This window comes from Capricornis sumatraensis, unplaced genomic scaffold (assembly GCF_032405125.1).
Source record: "Capricornis sumatraensis isolate serow.1 unplaced genomic scaffold, serow.2 scaffold15, whole genome shotgun sequence".
NCBI classification, from domain to species: Eukaryota; Metazoa; Chordata; class Mammalia; order Artiodactyla; family Bovidae; genus Capricornis; species Capricornis sumatraensis.
Genome location: NW_027184626.1, coordinates 2,685,954 through 2,701,381, shown reverse-complemented (window position 1 = coordinate 2,701,381; position 15,428 = coordinate 2,685,954). Strand labels below are relative to the sequence as shown.

Here is a 15,428-nt window from a genome sequence, read left to right as displayed (position 1 = left end):
ATGATGTTGTACCTGGAGGGCTATTTGCAAGATGAAAGGTTACCAGGGCAGTTCTTACAGTAAAGGGGATGATCCAGCAGAGGGAGAAACTCAGGATCGGGAAACCCTCAGCCTAAACTGGAGTAGGGAGAGGGCTGTGATGAAGACTGCATGTGGAGACACTGCCATCGGCAGGAGCAAGGCCCTTCATCCCAGTGATAACGGGGAAGGAAGGGAGGGTGAGCCCACGGAAAGACATGAGCTCTGTTATGGTGGCCAAGAGGGGAGGGTTTTATATGAGTTGCTTCTGTTCTGTCAGTGTAATGTGAGGCTGGGTGGTCTACCACGGGCAGAGTGTGGAAGGCCAGTGGTTGGCGTGTGCGTCAGGACTTTGAAATGAGAGAAGAAGTAAATAGTAACAGTCATTTTGAGGAATTGGGACACCAACACAGGATTTCAGAGAAGTGACTAAGATGACCAGGCTGATTAGAGGGCCCATTTGAGATTTGTGTTTATGAATTTAGTGTGCGGGAAATTCCCTGGAGGTCCAGTGGTTAGGGCTCCAAGCTTTCACTGTGGAGGATGCAGGTTCAATCCCTGGTCAGGGCACTAAGATCCCACAAACCTAGTAGCACCGCTAAAAAAATTTAAAAATAGAGATCTGTCAGCATGCTTATGTATTTTTCTTCAGCAATATTTAGCTATTTTTGGATTTTGTAAGAACTTTCTTTTTAAGATGATATATACCCTATCTCTTTATGATTAAATCCATTGAGGAAAAAATGTTACTTAATGTCAATGTGCATTCTATGATTAAAGAGAATATACACACAGAAAAAAATCTAGCTGTTTCGGTACAGGTGAGGATGTAGGAAATACTAAGTGTCAGATAATCTTTTTCTCAAATATATATGTATGTATTTTTTCAGAGACACTAAATGACTTAACAAAGAAAGACGAAGTATAAATTGCAAAGCTTTTACTGAAAATGTACTTTTTATAGCATTCATGATTTCACACCTGTGATTAACTAGCAATGATTTCAATACTTACAAACTCTTCTGCCTCTGAATTTGTGATAATGCATGAAACTAAGCTTATAACATTAAGAAAAAACAACAGCTCATCTAATCCATCTTTATATCCTTCATGACAGCAAGATGCACAATTGAGTTCTTTAAAAGGGCTAAAAGTGATTGACATAAATTCTGAGCTTATTTTTAAAGCTGTGTAAATGCAACATTTTTAAGACAACATTTAAAACAAAGGTCACACTTTATGAAAACAAAATTCTTAATTCAGGCTTTCTTCATTCTTAGTCATTTGGCATTCTGCTCCATTTAACATTTTATATTGCCCAACAAAGAGTGATTATCTTTCACTGTTTTTGGAGATGACTGAACAGATGACGGTGTTACGTGCCTACTACACAGGTGGGATCTTGCCTAAGATCAGTTTGCTTAAAGATATTATTTTGCTATATTTTTGTTGAATATTGGGGAGTACTTGTATGATTCAAGATTAAGTCTGTGCTATTTCTTTAAGAACTGAATGCTCTGGATATATATTTGATAATTAAGATTTTAGACAAACATTCACCAGCATTAGGTCTATTAAACTGAAATACACTGTGGGCCTCATATCAAATAATAAACACATGAAGTAAACATTAAGTATCTTAAAAGAAAGACCACATGATCCTTCTTCTGTAAAAAAAACATTATTTGTTTGAAAGTATGACCTTTCCCTCAACTATTACTTCCTGAATATGAAAAAGAGATAAAATGGGTTGAAGTAAAAACTCCAGCGTTACACTCCACAACCCTGAATGTAACTGGTGAGATCTTGGTTTTGACAATGACTTCTCCATGCCACCCTGTAGAGAAAGATGAAACAAATGGTAATAAGGTTGAAACATAGCTTCACTGTATTACCTATATTTCAAGTCCTTTGGGAAAACAACATAGTTTATCAATACATGAAATAAAAGCTACAGACAGATCCAAGTATTGCTATTTATTACCTGGAGATATGTATACCAAGGACTTCACATCTCCCCCAAACCTTCGCTGGGGCACAGAACATCTGAGTACAAATGTTGAGTCCTGTGTAGTTCACAGCACAAATGCAAAGTGCATTCCATATTTACTTAATGACAAAAATAATGTCAAGATATGACAAGGAATTAGTATAAGGTGGAGAATCTTAAAACCTCTAGAAATTCCCAAAAATAAATTGAGGAGTAAAAGAATAAGATTTTGAATCCGTTAAAGTAGATTGTTTCTATGTTATACACCATTTAGCATGAATCCAAAGCTGCAATTTTCAGTTCTCAGTACCATACTTTGCTCTTTGGAAATATTCTCTCACCTCTTTCATAACAATAGGATAAAACAGCTCTCTCCTTTAATACTTAACACATACCACACTCTGTAATGGGAACTAACATAGTGTTGTACATCCATTATATTTCAAACACAAACAAACAAAGCAATAAAGTCCTAGAAAAAGAGGTCAAATTTGTGGTTAGGTAGAGTGAGGGAAGGGGAATTGGATGAAGGCAGTCAAAGGTACTACAAACTTCCAGTTATAAGATAAATAAATACTAGGGATATAATGTGCAGCATGGGGCTTCCCTGGTGGCTCAGCAGTAAAGAATTTGCCTGCAATGCAGGAGATACAAATTCAGTCCCTGGGTTAGGAAGATCTCCTGGAGGAGGGAAGGGCAACCTGCCTCAGTATTCTTGCCTGGAATCATCCCATGGACAGAGGAACCTGGCAGGTAACAGTTTATTGATCACAAAAGTCAGACAGGACTTAGTGACTAAAGAGCAAAAACAAATATAAAGCATGATAAATATAATTAACACTGCTATATTTTATATATGAAAAGTGTTAAAAAGAGAGTAAATCCTAAGAATTTTCACCACACACAAAATTTTTTTTATTTCTTTAATGTTGTATCCATGTGAGATAATGGATGTTCACTAAATTTATTGTGATACTGTTTCCTGATGTAAGTCAAATCATTATGCTATACACCTTGAACTTACATAGTGCTTTATGTCAATTACATCTCAATAAACTGAAAGGGGAAAAAAACCACATACCATGCTCTAATGCCTTGTGGATCACTGACAACCCTCTTGGCACATGCTACAGCTTGAGTGATGTCATCTTGCAGCAAAGCTGAAAAAGAGGTGGTGAGAAGTGAAAATACCATTCATAGAAATGTTAAGTTTAGGCTCAGTCAGCTTTATTCTGTTAGGCTGAGGAAAGAACAACTAAAATAATTTTTAAGGGTCTGCTTATCTGTTGATGTTGGGGGAAACTCTTCATTCCATCCCATTTGGCATCTGTTTCTCATTTACCAAAGTCATTGGAAGCTCTGGAATTATTAATTAGCATGATAGAAGGTTTTCTTTTTACTGGGAACTATTGGAAAAAAAAAAAAAAGACAAACAAGCAGAAACTGGTCTAGCAGGTTTTTGCTCAGCAATTCAACGCTGGAAATTGATTCTAAAGAAATAATAAGAGATGTACTGAAAGACATGTATACAAACTGTTTCATAGCAATTAATAGAGGGCATAAATGGAACTAGCCTAAATGTTTAACAGTAAGAGTTAGGTTGATACATTATAGAGCATTTATATTGTGAAAATCTATTCATTTTTAAAAAACAATAAGGATTGGTATTTGTTGACAAAAATAATTTTGTGTAATAAAGACAAAATTGTAAAGCAGTGACTATAGTACAATTTCACTTTTGTTATGTGGGTACAAATGTGTATAATATAGCTTTACATTCATGTCCGGGATTGTTGTGTATTCCAAAAGAACATGTGGATACCAAAATTTCTCTATGGTCATACATGTCTGGGTAGTAAGAATTTTTATTCAATGACAACAGGTTATTCCATGATACAACATTTTTTAAATAAATTAACTGGATACAAAAGTATATTCTTAGACTCATCTTCACTATTAGGATTTGTAATATTTAAAAATTTAGCAGTATCAATTTTGCTATATTTCTCCAATATTTCAGGCACTAAAGATTCTACATGCTTTGGGAGGTTCAAAAAAAATGTAGGGGATATATGTGTACCAATGGCTGATTCACACTGAGGTTTGACAAAAAAGAACAAAATTCTGTAAAGCAATTATCCTTCAATTAAAAAATAAATAAATTAAAAAATTTTTTTTTTAAAGATTCCACATGCTTTCTCTATTTTAAAAGGAAATCAATAGAATACTTGTTTCACCTCAGTTAAGCAAATTTAGAAATTAACTTGTTAGAATGACAATTTTTATATAGGAGCTGTGTTTTTGGAGATTCGTTCTAAAGAATTTATAAATGAAATGTCATAATGTTTCTAATTCACCTTAAAATCACTCAGCAAAAAGAAGTTTATATACATATATATATATATATATATACACATAAGTAAATATGCCAAAATGTTAACAACTGTTAAAGTACGTGATGAGCATATTGATGCTTATTATAGTAATGTTTCTAATTGTCCATATATTTAAAATATTTTATCGTAAAAAGTAAAAACAATTTTTTAAAAATACCACGTATATTCCTCCACTTTGATTAACTAGTAATTCTTTTGTTTTCCAATAAAGGAGGGTAGATTTTTAAAAACAGACCACCCAACAAAATTATCGCTAATCCTCCCCAAACAAGGAAAGTAGAAGGAATGGCATTGTTTTCCAAAGTATCAATATGTCCAGTTATGATAAAGTGATAGGTCATTCCAGCAACTCCTGTATGTTAGCAAACAGCAAACTTTTATGATTAGAAACTGAAGAAATTAGGAGGAGGAGAATAGAGTTTCTAGATATTAAAATGGAGTTTTTATAGGTCCCTGATGAACCCTTCAAGATTTTTTTATTTCTATTGAATCTTGACCTATAGGATTGTTCCAATTTTCCCATAAGATGTTTATGGAAAAACCTGAACGAACTTTTTGGATAACTCAATAGGTATAACCAGGTGAGTCCTGTGCCATCACTCCACATTATCTTGTCTTACCGCTGCAGGGTATATGACAGGCATTAACTGCTCCTGGGGTTTTGCCATCATTACACCACCAGTGGCTATTGATTTGAAATATCCCATAATCAGTGCTTCTGTCTCCACTATTGTAGTTTGTAGCTTGTGTGTTATAACTGCTTTCCCATCTGGCCAAACACATCCCTGAAAAAAACATATTTTGAGTAATAAAGAGTGAATCATGTGACTTACAGTTCATAGCATAATCAGTTCTACTTAACTAGTTCTATTTTACTAACGACTTACTTTACAAGTATAAAGATGCATTTTACTTGTAAAGTGTTTTAACACTTTGGTGTTAAAGGTCCCTTCAGAAAATTCTTTTCTTAGCAAATGATTTGGTAATACAAATGAAAAAGATAACATATTTTTAAAAATATCTTCCATTGCTATTACACTTTCCTTACTACTAACACCCAGGTAGGATTAAGCCTAGAACAGAAAAATCAACAGAGTTGTTGACTGGGTTTGGTCATTAGCAGCAGATGCATATGTTAATGGAAAAATGCTTTTTATCAGAAAAAAATAAGGATTTTCTGGGAGAAAGAAAATTTATGATACCGAAGGCGAATTTGGGTATCAAATTATAATGCAGGCAAGAATCATAGAATAGGAAAGGCTGGGTCATCCATCCATCCATCTAGCAATTGGCTAACTCATTCAAAAATATTTATGGAGGAGAAATGTCTGAATTCAGTACGAAAACTACAGTGATGACATTGACAAATATGGACTAAAATACAAAGGAAATTTTCCTTATGGCACATCTTAAATTCTGTGGAAGAAAATGAAAAATAATTAATGAACTAGAGTCAGAATAATAAAATGTCATTTCATGCTGCATTTCAGGGATCCTTATATAGATATTGATTGAGGGGAGATAGTTCTACTGTCCCTGTTTTAAGAGTTCAATGGAATTTTTAAAAAACCTGGATGTTAAAAGTGCAACATCATGTTAGGGGGATTAAAAATGAGAAAAATACTGCCTTATTCAGAACCCAAGATCCAAATTAGAAATGGCTAGAGTCAAACAACAAGGGCTTGACAGACATGTTCCAGGTGCTAAAATGTATCTTATAGTCAGTCTACATGCGCCAGTTGTCAAATTTAGTAGCACTAGAGGAGTACATGGGAACCTTGCATGCTTAGAATGATGTAGAATTTGACCCACCATGCCTCATTCCTTCACCTGGTACATCTGATTCTAAAAGAACAAGTGGATACTTTTAACCATTGTAAGTGTATAAGCTTTTGAACTGTGGTGTTGGAGAAGACTCTTGAGAGTCCCTTGGAGTGCAAGGAGATCCAACCAGTCCATCCTAAAGGAGATCAGTCCTGGGTGTTCTTTGGAAGGACTGATGCTGAAGCTGAAACTCCAATCTTTTGGCCACCTGATGTGAAGAGTTGGCTCATTGGAAAAGACCCTGATGCTGGGAAAGATTGAAGGCAGGAGGAGAAGGGGACGACAGAGGATGAGATGCTTGGATGGCATCACCAACTCAGTGGACATGGGTTTGGGTGGACTCCGGAAGTTGGTGATGGACAGGGAGGCCTGGTGTGCTGTGGTTCATGAGGTCGCAGAGTCGGACACGACTGAGCGACTGAACTGAACTGAACTGAAGTGTGTAAACCCTCCAAGAAAGAAAAAAACATTCACTCAAAGACCCTTTCTTTTGGTTCATCCTCTATTAGTATCTGTTCTACACCTAGCTAACTATTTGAAAGGATGAAAAAGAGTTAACTTACAGTTTGCCAGGCTGATTCCCCTAAAGCCATCCATTCCAAATCTTTTCAGAGTTCTGGCAAGCTCACGTCTCTCAAAGACCTTGCCTTGGACAGCGACCGAAAGGAGGAGAAGCCCCAGAATAAGGAGAGCCTTCATGTTGACTGAGAAGCCAGACCTCCAGGCTGACCAGGGGAGCTGGCCCTGCTTTTTAACATCTTTTCACTTCCTTCTTATGCGACTGGTTTGGGAGCTCCACCCTCTGAGACGTGGAAAACAGGAAATGTTGATTGGTTCACTAACTTTAAATTTTTCTTTCTTATGTTTGAAGAGGGACATTCTGACGTCCTAAGAATTAATCTGCAAGAAAATAGTGAAATGACATTACTTAAAGACATTGCTCAGGACTAATTGGGATTAGCACTATTGCCAAAAGCGGAACTTTTTCCTATTTTATTATGAATTTGAGCAAGTATAAAAAAAACCTGAATGAACATTTGACTCAACTGAAAATGAATTCCAATCTTTCATTACATTTTTCTTCATTAAGTTGCTTTATGTGCCTTCTGTATGTTGCCTTCATCTTTTTCCTTTAAGATTATTTTATATACACTTTCCACAAAAGAACATTGCCTGTTGTTCAGATAGGTATATAGTACAACACTATGTTGTTCGGCCAAATTCCATTCCTAACTTCTTGGTTACTCTTGTAAATTCTTAATTTATAAATCAATGTTTCGCTATTAGAAGTAAGCCTCGTGCAAATAACATTCTTAACTCCATGAACTGTGAACTTCCAGATGTTCAAGCTGGTTTTAGAAAAGGCAGAGGAACCAGAGATCAAATTGCCAACATCCACTGGATCATGGAAAAAGCAAGAGAGTTCCAGACAAACATCTAGTTCTGCTTTATTGACTATGCCAAAGCCTTTGACTGTGTGGATCACAACAAACTGTGGAGAATTCTTCAAGAGATGGGCATACCAGACCACCTAACCTGCCTCTTGAGAAACCTGTGTGCAGGTCAGGAAGCAACAGTTAGAACTGGACAGGGAACAACAGACTGGCTCCAAATAGGAAAAGGAGTACGTCAAGGCTGTATATTGTCACCCTGCTTATTTAACTTATATGCAGAGCACATCATGAGAAACGCTGGGCTGGAGGAAGCACAAGCTGGAATCAAGATTGCCGGGAGAAATATCAATAACCTCAGATATGCAGATAACACCACCCTTATGGCAGAAAGTGAAGAGGAACGAAAAAGCCTCTTGATGTAAGTAAAAGAGGAGAGTGAAAAAGTTGGCTTAGAGTTCAACATTCAGAAAATGAAGATCATGGCATCCAGTCCCATCACTTCATGGCAAATGGATGGGGAAACAGTGGAAACAGTGTCAGAATTTATTTTGGGGGCTCCAAAATCACTGCAGATGGTGACTGCAGCCATGAAATTAAAAGACGCTTACTCCTTGGAAGAAAAGTTATGACCAACCAACATAGCATATTCAAAAGCAGAGACATTACTTTGCCAACAAAAGTCCAGCTAGTCAAGGCTATGGTTTTTCCAGTGGTCATGTATGGATGTGAGAGTTGGACTGTGAAGAAAGCTGAGCACTGAAGAATTGATGCTTTTGAACTGTGGTGTTGGAGAAGACTTTTGAGAGTCCCTTGGACTGCAAGGAGATCCAACCAGTTCACTCTAAAGGAGATCAGCCCTGGGTGTTCTTTGGAAGGAATGATGCTAAAGCTGAAACTCCAGTACTTTGGCCACCTCATGAGAAGAGTTGACTCATTGGAAAAGACTCTGATGCTGGGAGGGATTGGGAGCAGGAGGAGAAGGGGACGACAGAGGATGAGATGGCTGGATGGCATCACTGACTCGATGGACATGAGTTTGAGTGAACTCTGGGAGTTGGTGATGGACAGGGAGGCCTGGAGTGCGATTCATGGTGTCGCGAAGAGTCGGACATGACTGAGCAACTGAATTGAACTGAACTGAATTCCTTTCTGACAAAGCCTTACTTCACGTTTTCATGTTAGAGCATAAAGAGTCATTGTAAAGCAAGGGAATTTTACAGCAAAAAAAAACCAAAAAAACAGAATATGCCACCCCAAGAATCTTCCCCTTTGACACAAGAAAAATTTTGAGCTGAAGGCAATGCAGAAGAAGAAGATCCAAGAAAAGTTCTCTGTTCTCCCCCTATTTTCCTGAAAGCAGCACATAAATTTGTGCAAGAATTAATCATCAACATCCCTAGACACATATTAGGCCCAAGTCAGGACTAGAGAACTCTGGGTAACAACCTATACTGACTAGCTATTATTTTCCATTAGTTTCTGATGTATTTATTGTACCACTATTTGCTGCCCTTGGAAGCCCAGTACTCTTTGCCTCTGTCTTGTAGTTCCCCTAAAAATATATTGTTCTTTGGTTAAGATGATCTGTAAGTCCAAGTCCTAGACACCTCTTTGAGTTACTCACCACTTTCATTTCTCATAAGTATATATGAGATGTACATGTTAATATACTCATTTCCTTTTCTCTTGTTAAGCTGTCTTTTTGTTACAGAGTCCCAGCCAAAAACCTAAAATAGTGAAAGGAAACAAACATTTCCCCCTGTACAGTTTCTGGTGAGGAGGATGGGACCGTGAAAGGCTAGAACACTCCATTCTCCCTGGCGACTGCAATTGAAATATGGGATAACAGACAGCAGACCAGCAGAAGGTACAGATTCTTACCATGTCAGTCTCCCAGCTCTTTCTCTGTAGTGCACAGACAAGAGAGGAGGATAAAACTTTCTCCTTTTCCCTTCCTTTCCAAATTCACAGTGGCAGAAGAAAAACATTTGTGAAAACAGACCTTGAATTGTGATTCTCGTGAATCTGTTTTTGTTAATCAGCCCCTATGGTTACTGACTCTTAGCCTCGCAGGAAGAGTTACGTTTTCCTTTGTCGTCTGTCATAAGGACGAAAAACCATAAGATGAGAATCTCCATTTGTTTTGTTTTCTCTTCTGAGAACTTGGCTTTGTCACCAGTGAGAATACTCCCTTTGTGGGGTTGGCGGGGTGCAGGTTGTCAGGCTTGCATCAGCAGTTAGCCAGCCAGCCAGCTAGCAGCCGAAGACATGAAGGGACAGGCAATATTCTCTTTGTCCAACCATGCTGGCTGTCAGGGAAATTTGTCTTAATGAAGTGTCTCAGGTCATAAGAGGCCTTTAGGGCCTCTACATTTGCTGCCTGGTTTGTGAAGGAAAAATTCTCCTCTCAGTATCACCTTTCTGGTAGCATAGGTTAGGAGGTCAGTTATGTAAGGTGTCCCACTTTGCAGGACATAGAGCTTTCTTTGTCACCTGAGACAAGGAAGGTCTTTGTTTCTTAGGCTTTCTCTGGAGTGGCTCTGCATCTTGAGAGGCCTACGTTTCTTAAGGGACAGCTCTTGTGTCCTAATAGTATAAGCTCTAATATTGGTTTTAAGCTCTTGTAAGCCCTAATATTGGTTTTAAGCCATGAAAAAGGCTCACTGGCTCAGACTCACAGTTGGAATAGATCTATTGAAGACTTGAACTTTTACACCTAAAAGGACTTTTAAGATAGCTCTCATCTTAAACAAGTGTCCTACAGGTACCAATGGGAAGATCAAATTGAGAAAAAAAAAAAAAGGAAAGAAAGAGAGAAAAGATAGAAATAGATACAGAAGGTACAGGGTTTTCCTGGTGGCTCAATGGTAAAAAATCTGCCTGCCAATGAGGGGGACCCTGGGTCAGGAAGATCCCTTAGAGAAGGAAATGGCTACTCACTCCAGTATTTATGCCTGGAAAATCCCATGGACACAAGAGGAGCCTCGTGGGTTACAGTCCACAGGATTGCAAAGTCAGACATGACTGAGCGACTGTGTGAAAGAAAAACAAAACACTTCCTTAACTTTCTCAACAAGGTTAGGAGGGGAACATCAGAGGACTGTCAAGAGCTACAGCTGGCACTCAAGCAGGTATAAAACTTACAGAAATATTGATAGCCAGGAAATAGCTTTGACAAAGGTCCAGAAAAGGCACATGAAGGTTTGATTTATTGTCCTTTACTTTGTAAAGCCAACCCCACCAGGTCCAGACATCCCATATTTTGGGCCTGCACTACCAAAAAAATGTCAACATTGTTGAGTTATCCTATCCTACTGTTAAACAAAGGAAAAATGTAATAATAATGATCTTAGGTTTCTGATAAGGGCAAATATACCCTTGAGTTCCATCTCATATAAGACCTACAGTCCCTTCTCTGACCCTTGGAAATATTGATCTTACTGTATCTTTGAAATGTAAGCACCCAAAGAGATCCTTGTTGCTAAAGCAATTCAGTTCAATTCAGTCACTCAGTTGTGTCTGACTCTGCCGCCCCATGAACCACAGCACTCCAGGCCTCCATGTCCATCACCAACTCCCGGAGTCCACCCAAACCCATGTCCATTGAGTTGGTGATGCCATCCAACCATCTCATCCTCTGTCGTCCCCTTCTCCTCCTGCCCCCAATCCCTCCCAGCATCAGGGTCTTTTCAAATGAGTCAGCTCTTCGCATCAGGTGGCCAAAGTATTGGAGTTTCAGCCTCAACATCAGTCTTTACAATGAACACTCAGGACTGACCTCCTTTAGGATGGACTGCTTGGATCTCCTTGCAGTCCAAGGGACTCTCAAGAGTCTTCTCCAGCACCACAGTTCAAAAGCATCAATTCTTCAGTGCTCAGCCTTCTTCACAGTCCAACAATCACATCCATACATGACCACTGAAAAACCATAGCCTTGACTAGACAGATCTTTGTTGGCAAAGTAATGTCTCTGCTTTTGAATATGCTCTCTAGGTTGGTCATAACTTTCTTTCCAAGGAGTAAGCATCTTTTAATTTCATGGCTGCAGTCACCATCTGCAGTGATTTTGGAGCCCAGAAAAATAAAATCAGCCACGGTTTCCACTGTTTCCCCATCTATTTGCCATGAAGCGATGGGACCAGAAGCCATGATCTTCGTTTTCTGAATGTTGAGCTTTAAGAAAACTTTTTCACTCTCCTCTTTCACTTTCATCAAGAGACTCTTTAGTTCTTCACTTTCTGCCATAAGGGTGGTTTCTTCTGCATATCTGATGTTATTGATATTTCTCCCGGCAATCTTGATTCCAGCTTGTGCTTCCTCCAGCCCAGCGTTTCTCATGATGTGCTCTGCATATAAGTTAAATAAGCAGGGTGACAATATACAGCCTTGATGTACTTCTTTTTCCTATTTAGAACCAGTCTGTTGTTCCCTGTCCAGTTCTAACTGTTGCTTCCTGACCTGCACACAGGTTTCTCAAGAGGCAGGTTAGGTGGTCTGGTATGCCCATCTCTTGAAGAATTCTCCACAGTTTATTGTGATCCACGCAGTCAAAGGCTTTGGCATAGTCAATAAAGAACAAATAGATGTTTTTCTGGAACTCTCTTGCTTTTTCCATGATCCAGCAGATGTTGGCAATTTGATCTCTGGTTCCTCTGCCTTTTCTAAAACCAGCTTGAACATCTGGAAGTTCATGGTTCACATATTGCTGAAGCAATTACAGGACCGGAAACAAACAAATATGAGAGATAGTTTTTTAAGAAAACAAACCGTTTGATATTTTCATAAGCTCCCTTGCCCCAAATTTTGTCCATAGCCTCCACAAGATTATTCATTCAAGACAAGTAAAATTCTTAATAGTCTTTTCCACAAATATTGGCAAAAGGCTTTAGCCACCTGAGTGGGTAAATTTAACTTGTTCTATCTGCCAAAAATCCCATTTAGGTCTTCTATAAGCTAGAAAGTTTTTGTACTACTGTACTGGATATGTGGCTAAAATTTTTAAATGAAAGCTATGAGATCACAGTTTGCATCAGTCTCTATCTATATATCCATGTATATCTATGTATGTATGTTATGTATGTGTGATATTTTTATTCCTCTGGATAGTATTTGTAAAAACTTGTGAAAGACCTCTATTTAACTGGCTTAAAGACAATACAAGCACTTATTTAAACTAAGACTAGTCAAATAAGTTTATGTTGTCTCTACTTTATGCTTGAAATTATAAAATTATAAATTCTACTCAAGAACTAAATTTACAATAGAAATTATTTCCTTAATGTATGTCAATATGGTAGAGAAAAAAGTCATCTTTAAATTATTAGATTCTTTACTTCTGTAAGTTTTGCTACTTGCCTAGTTTGTCAACAAGAAAAATAACATAAAATGATGGTTAATTTTTAATATCATTAAATTTTCATGGCGACTCAAGCATAATTGTTAAGTACACATGAATTAAATAGATATAAGTGGTAGAAATGTTCGTAAATGAATTTTGCAGGTATCACTAATAAAATGTGTCTGCTTAAAAATAGTTTTCAAAATCTTTTTGTAACATTAACTTTAAATGATATTCATTGATATCTAGTTCATTTCCAAATAAAATAGTGAAATATTAATTGCCAAACACATGTTTAAGTTTATATGCTTTTCACCTCTTATTACAGACAAACTAAAGGTATTTGGGTTTGTTAATAACATGTTGTTTTTACCACTTAAAAAAAATTGTACTATGAAAAGGCATATGTCTTTAAAAATCACGAAGTGATATATTCCTGGAAATTCCCTGGTAGTCCTATGGATAGGACTTGGCGCTTTCACTGTTGTGGTCTGGGTTCAATTCCTGGTTGGAGAACTAAGATCCTGTGGCGTCCACACAGCACAGCCAATAAATAAAGATATAAAAATTTAAAAGAGCAAATAAGATAAAAGATAAGGGTTCTAGTAAACAGGATTTTAATACAGGAGAAAGGAGAAGGGAAATTATTGAGATGAAGGGAACAGTAACCCTAAGGACTCCCTGGGGGAAAGCCAAGTTAAAGAAGTCCTGGAAGGCTTCCCTAGGGGTGCAGGGGATAACAATCCTCCTGTCAACAGCGGGCATGCGGGTTCGATCTCCAACTGGGAAGATTCCACATGCCGGAGCAACTCAGCCCGGGCGCCACTACTCCTGAGCCTGCCAGCGGCAACTACCGAAGCCCAGGTACCTAGAGCCTGTACTCTGCAACAGAAGCCAGCACAGTGAGAAGCCCAGGCACCACAATAAAGAGTAGCTCCCCACCCACTGCAACTAGAGGAAGTCCACGTGCAGCAGCAAAGACCCAGCACAACAAAAAATAAACGTTGACTAATTTTTAAAAACCCTACTACAAATGTGTGTAATAGACAAGCTTAAAAAAAAAATGTCCTGGAATGTTTGAAACTATTGAAAGGAGTTTGACAACTCTGACTGAGATCTAGGGCGATGAATTAATACATGAATAAGTAAATGGAAGACTATGCAAACAAAAAGTAAGGCAATTGTCAATTCCAAGAAAACTAAAACACAAGAAAAGAAGATATACAACCAAATTACACCATCATAGTATACTCATCTGTGAGAGTTTGTACATGCTTGTAAAGGGGAACAAGACATGGGGAGTCCAGAGAGCTAAATCTTCATCTTCCTTGGCGGAAATCAGTAGAAAATACCCATGATTGAAAATAAAAAATGAATAGAATAATCATACTCTTGACATATATGGCCATAATAATAAAATAGAACTAAAGAAGCTAAAAATACCTAAGAAGTTGAAAGACATTGCCTCTAGTGTTGGGAATTGGATAAGAACGTTTAGGGCTATCTTTCAGCATTTAACTTATAACACCTCATTTGACTTTAAAAAATGTGCGTATGTATTTTATGATTAAAAAAACTTTAAAACGTCTTATGTAAGAAAAAGGACTAAAAGATACACACGAGAATGTTTATACTGACACTCTTCAGAATTTTATTCAACTTGTATATTTTGGCATTTTCCAAGTTTTGTTCTTTCAGCATATATTACTTTTATAATTAGCAAAATAATAAATAATTACACATACAGAGAGGAGTGTGCAGAATCACTAAAAAAAGAATGATTTTTTTGAAGTCCTCAACATTCCTCTGTGTATATGAATTCACCCATATTGGTAGAAATAGTCTGCCAATTAACTTTAAATTTATCCTTCTTTCATGCAGCTCATCTGTACCCAGATCAGTGGTCTCTTAAGCTTCAATAGAAAGGAGTTAAATATTAATTTTCAATGAACTTCATGAGATGCATTAAAATGGCATATAAGCTATAGAAAAAGAAACATGAGAGAATATGTCAGAACAATCCTGTTTTGTTTAGGATCATTTTTATTGTATCATTAACTTCCTTAAAAGACTGAAAAATACTCTTATAAGAATAGAATTTATATTTCTTGGAATAAGAGATAAGTTGCCAAGCTCCTGGAACACTGTCCCATCCAGGCCTTCATTTGGGAGATTATATTATTGAAGGAGGATAAAGCAGGAAGAAACATTTCCTGAGGCCTGGGTACTTGAGGAGGCAAATTTGGCCAGATCTGAGATGATAGTGGTAACAGGCTTAAGAAGTGGCAGGGCCCTGCATCCCACTCCGTGGGGGTCCCAGAGCAGTGGTAAGAGGTCTCTTGGATGGCATGCAGCTGCTGGGAAAGTGAACATGAATTGCTCTCCCTTGGGAATCAATAAAGCTTTTTTAAAAAATATTTATTTATTTGGTTGTGCTGGGTCTCAGCTGCAGCAATGTGAACTCTTAG

The 15,428-nt window shown here is 37.6% G+C and overlaps 1 protein-coding gene across 3 annotated transcripts in view; it reads right to left on the bottom strand.

Moving 5' to 3' along the window:
- Positions 1–952: 952 nt before the first annotated feature.
- The window catches only part of LOC138072389 (lysozyme C, kidney isozyme-like), a 55,451-nt gene continuing 40,975 nt past the window's right edge, over positions 953–15,428 (bottom strand). For 2 of the 3 annotated variants that reach the window (XM_068963479.1, XM_068963480.1), the window contains 4 exons: positions 6,792–7,128; positions 5,025–5,189; positions 3,090–3,168; positions 953–1,855 (listed from right to left, as the gene is read on the bottom strand). In XM_068963479.1, the coding sequence (XP_068819580.1) occupies positions 1,789–1,855; positions 3,090–3,168; positions 5,025–5,189; positions 6,792–6,927 (447 nt within the window). In that variant the 5' untranslated portion in view covers positions 6,928–7,128 and the 3' untranslated portion in view covers positions 953–1,788. Of the gene's footprint in view, positions 1,856–3,089; positions 3,169–5,024; positions 5,190–6,791; positions 7,129–14,784; positions 14,919–15,428 lie in introns of those variants that run through there. The other variant, XM_068963482.1, reaches the window with a different exon arrangement.